Source organism: Xylocopa sonorina, chromosome 5 (assembly GCF_050948175.1).
Source record: "Xylocopa sonorina isolate GNS202 chromosome 5, iyXylSono1_principal, whole genome shotgun sequence".
Classification (NCBI taxonomy): domain Eukaryota; kingdom Metazoa; phylum Arthropoda; class Insecta; order Hymenoptera; family Apidae; genus Xylocopa; species Xylocopa sonorina.
This window is the reverse complement of record NC_135197.1, coordinates 9,823,344-9,827,883: the sequence shown is the minus strand read 5'-3', so window position 1 is coordinate 9,827,883 and position 4,540 is coordinate 9,823,344. Positions and strand designations below refer to the sequence as shown.

Below are 4,540 nucleotides of genomic sequence, written 5' to 3'. Positions count from 1 at the left end.
GAGAAATCTAAATAACACAAACGGTTTAATTTTATTTACAAAAGGACAATTTTATATAAGATATTTAAAATTTACACAATACTTCGCCGATCTGTGATAAATACAGGCGTTACAAACATATGTCTACAAATTTCTACGATAATTAAATACATTTACAAATAATTAAACAATTGTTTAAAAAATAAACGAAGATACTGATGGCACACGGAGAAGATGCGACGTGAAACGATCACAGGTTGAATGAGAAGATGTTTCAAGCGATAATTAATACAGAGTTATAAATAATAAAGCAAAAACTATGATCTTACAGTCATCTAGCAGATAAGGGAAAAAATATTTTATCGGAAGGTCAATAATCGAGGTTGCTATTTGTACATTGACATTGCTCGATAAATTCCCGTCGTTTGGTAAATGGGTCTCGATCCTACCAGCGCACGATACTATAGTACACGTTGCTCTGTCGATATAGTCTGTTCCTACGAGAGCAACATCAATGGGTCTTCCTTGCATGAAGAGAAGCACAAAATGCGCTAATTGATGTACGAATTCCCATTTATAAAGTAATTATTACGAAGCTCGGATCTGATTAGATCTGCCAACCTCTCCATTGCCTGAAAACGAGAAAACAGTAATGGAATGTATCGAGTAATGGTAATTCATCCAGTTCGATCGATGTCAGATCGAAATATTCAAGTTCGAGTAAACTACAAAATTTATAATAATGTAGTATTATAAATAATAAAACGTACCAGATCCATTTCTTCGTAGGAAACTTTAGCGAAGCTTGCCCTGATAGCGTTGCAGGGTTTGCTAGGATCCTTCATGAAAGCGGCACCAGGCGCCATTATGACGCCCTCCGTGACGCCACGTTGCATCATCATCTTCCAAGTGTCTTTAATACCCCGTACTTTGATCCAAAGGAAGAAACCTCCCTTTGGCAATGTGAAATCTGCCAAGCCTAGAAGCAAAGATAACGTATATCTCAGGATATTGCAATACTTTTCTACATTGATAAGCTTTGGATAGCTTGCACTTGCGTAAAAGAAAGGAAAAATGCATTATCGCCACGCATGAACGCATAGTTGCAACTACGAAGCGAACAAACAAGTTGATTATAACCGCAAGAAACTTGCAACAGCATTTACTACAACTACATTTTATTGTTTGGGCTATTTATTTATGTACAAACCAGTTAAGTGTTTTTCAGCGAGCGTAGCTATAGCGTCCCTGCGTTGCTTATAGAAACGTCTTATCCTCATGAAATGATTCGTCATTCCGTCGTATCCCCATAGTTTCATCAGCCTGTACAGTATCACCTAACGACAACGGATAATCGTAAAGAAATGGCTTCGCTTTCGCGGGCCGCGATAACCAATGATCTGTGTTTATATTAACGATAATAACCGACACGCGCCACCGTTGATACAGCCCACGCGCTTGTCTAATGATAATTACGCGGAGCGTGCGAAACGTTCCCGAGATTTTTCATCATGCTGGAGCAATAATATTTACGACCGTTCCGCGATATTTGACTAACGAGCATATCTTTACGAAGCGTGCAATGACATGCGTCATTATTGGATGCACGACTCATTCGGTCGCTTTCTTTTTCCCCTGAATGGCAAACCTCTTCGAATAAAAAGTAGATCCGACAGAGATCGAAGTAATCCGGAGGGAAATCCTGAGAAGCTGAATCGCTGGCTCGAGCGATTTCCAACCAATTTCTATATGCGCAGAAATAATTAATACATACGCGCAGTTAAAAAGTAAAACTGACGCAAGACGTATTTAAGGAAATCACTTTTATCGCAGACGCGACTGAATCGATGCTAGGCACTTTTCTCCCTGTATCGAGTTCGATTTTACGGTTGTACCAACGATAGAGAACGTCGAGAAAGGGTGGTTTAAAGGGGTGGGTTTACTAGAACCAACCCTACCAACCTGCGATAACGTAGGGGCGTGAAGGTGGCTGCTCTGCAAATGGAGCTCTATGCTCGCTATCAACGGAGCTGCTGCTGTTATGAAGCCCAATCGGAGGCCACTGCTGATCACTTTCGAGAAGGAGTCCAACCTGATCACCCTGCCCTCGGTGTCCAACGATAAAAACGATTTCGGCTCCACCTGTGCGCGAAACCCACGCGTCTTATACGATGCCAATAATTTCTGAATGGATACGTGCGAGCGCAAATGATACGCAACTACTTCCATCAACGTCGCTGATAGCGTAATCATAATTCTTCGTATCGATTCGTGACGTTCACTAATCAATCTCCGCCAGTGCAGTAGCGATTACAATGTTTAGATTCGAATATCTCGAGCATAATGAATCGCGTCACGAATCGCGTTTTCAAATGATCGTTTCACGCACACGCGCGTACAAGTGACAAGAAATCGAATCATCGCTTACCTCGTCGAAATGCATGAAATGGTACGGATCGTCGTCCAAAATCAGGAAGTTGTACTCGCAGGCTATCCTGTAGATCTCCTTCCGCCTCTCCAACGGGATAACGACACCCGTTGGGTTCAACCCGGTCGCGTTAATGTACATGATCTTTGGCATCTTCTTGCCCGACAGCTCCCTCTTCATCAACGTTTCCCTGAGGATCTCTGGGTCCACGCCGTGCTCGTCCTGAGGTATCGCGATCAGCTCCGCTTTATGGGGCGCGACCTGCAAATCGAAAGCCGATTTTCCACAAACAACGCTCCATTTCATCCCCGTTTACTCGCGAAGATATTCCAATCGATCGATTTGGCGTCCGATCGATTATTTGTCGCGTGGTTTGCGCGATAACGTCGGCTGTTTACGTGATCTTCGCGACATCATCAGCCAGAGCGTGGAAAAAGTCTAACCGGACAATTACATACATCGAGGGAAACAGCTGACTTATTGAATAACGCGATAATCGTATTCAGACTTTTCGTCTCGACGAATCGAACGTTTTTCCCCGTACGCTCAGCTTATGAGTGAACTTTTTATCGGTACAAGGCGAGAGATCCAATTAATTCTCTACGAACACAGGCTCTGTCACTAATCCCGTAAGAGTAGTTGAATACGATGAGAATTACCGACCACAACTTCCACGCCCGGATAGAAAGGATCGTGCACCAGGAGAGGATCGCCTGGTCCGATTATGGCCTCGAGAGTTTTGCTCAATCCGTCCTGAGATCCAGAGACGATCACTATGTCGCGGCTCTCCCACAAGGGAGGTGCGTGCGCCCTTCGCTGGAACTCCCTCAGGCTCTGAAACCAATTTAATATCCAATGTCGTTAAACGTATTGAAGGCAATTGCATTATCCCGGGGCAGGGAGAGAAAAAAAAAAAAGGTGGGAAAGAAGCCATTTAAGATGGAACGCACGATTAATCCGACACGCTTCTGATAAACCTCACTCGTTACGCGCGTGTTAATCGCGGTTTTCATCCTGCACGTTCTCGAACTGTCGTGCGCAATCGAAGATGTCTAAACATCTCGTTAATCTGCTAATTAATATTCATCGTCCTCTTACACGTTCCTTAACGCAACATTTCATATTGACAGCAAGATAAAACTGCGTGTAAATGTAAATTACGAATGTCCCGCGTAATAGAAATATAGCTGATAGGGCGATATCTTGGATGCATAAAGCAAATTGCGATAAAAGAATCGAGATGGCAGTTACCTGAAGAAGCGGCGGGTAACCCTGAGTAGGTATATACTGCAAAGCCGCCCCCAATTCTCGCTCGTCAAGGGTGAAAGACGATCCATCGTTAAGCTTGATGGAGATTTCTGTGAAAGGGAAGGTTTCTTCGTTCGGCATACCCTCCGCCAGCGAGATCACATTTTTCGGCGCCGAGTACGCTATTTTCGCTGAAAGTTACGCGAGAGAACGTTGTTACGGGAACCATTTCCTACTTTCGACGCTGACTTTCTTCCGCGGTAGATAGGATCTTTAACCCCTTGCGTAATCAGCCTGCGACTTTTACGAGATCGATAAAATTGCGCGCATGCACATTTTTAAACCGATACGCGTCGTCGAGAAGGCGGATGTTCTCGAAGAATGCCTGAAATTCGACTGGCCACGCAAGGGGTTGAGGGAAATCATCTTACTCAATTCTCTGGTGGTCGCTGACCTCCTTCGTTTCGAGATTTCTGTCTTGAACGAGGAATAATCCATCTCGAACTTCTCCTTGTTCTTGTGCATCCTCCTTTCTTTCGATGGGTGGGTTTTTAGTTCACTGTCAACGCGTAAGTCCCGAGTACCGAACTGGTGTGAAACGAAGCCGGGGAGAATGAAGAGTTGACTGTTAAAGGTACAGGCGAATATGTACAATGATCGTAAATACAATCGTGGAGAGGAGGAATGGATAAGAAACTAGAGGACTTAACAAAGATGACGGTTCTCTTGAGAACACATTCTTTTTTATGAAATACGAACGCTACTACTATCAGTACTGACAGCGGGTCTCGTTTACCCGGCTTTTATATTTCGCGATAGCTTTGGTTGCGTCAGATAACATTAACGTATTCAGAAAGGAACACGCGGTTCGTGTACGTAGATACT

At 43.8% G+C, this 4,540-nt stretch overlaps 1 protein-coding gene across 1 annotated transcript; it reads right to left on the bottom strand.

Annotated features, from left to right (window-relative positions):
• Window positions 1-470: 470 nt before the first annotated feature.
• On the bottom strand, window positions 471-4,253 carry LOC143423658 (kynurenine/alpha-aminoadipate aminotransferase, mitochondrial). The gene is made up of 8 exons (XM_076895148.1): window positions 4,087-4,253; window positions 3,659-3,846; window positions 3,071-3,241; window positions 2,408-2,668; window positions 1,942-2,121; window positions 1,190-1,316; window positions 750-958; window positions 471-611 (listed from the first exon to the last, which is right to left on the bottom strand). The coding sequence occupies exons 1-8, from the start codon at window positions 4,178-4,180 to the stop codon at window positions 531-533; spliced, it is 1,311 nt and encodes a 436-aa protein (XP_076751263.1). The 5' UTR covers window positions 4,181-4,253; the 3' UTR covers window positions 471-530.
• Window positions 4,254-4,540: the final 287 nt, after the last annotated feature.

Bases quoted from the DNA above. Each gene is read 5' to 3' on its own strand.
- LOC143423658 (XM_076895148.1), bottom strand. From the start codon at position 4,180: ATGCACAAGAACAAGGAGAAGTTCGAGATGGATTATTCCTCGTTCAAG. The intron at 2,122-2,407 runs GTAAGCGATGAT...TTTCGCGCACAG, and splicing joins ATTTCATGCATTTCGACGAG to GTGGAGCCGAAATCGTTTTT. The intron at 959-1,189 runs GTTTGTACATAA...CTTTGCTTCTAG, and splicing joins CGCTGAAAAACACTTAACTG to GCTTGGCAGATTTCACATTG.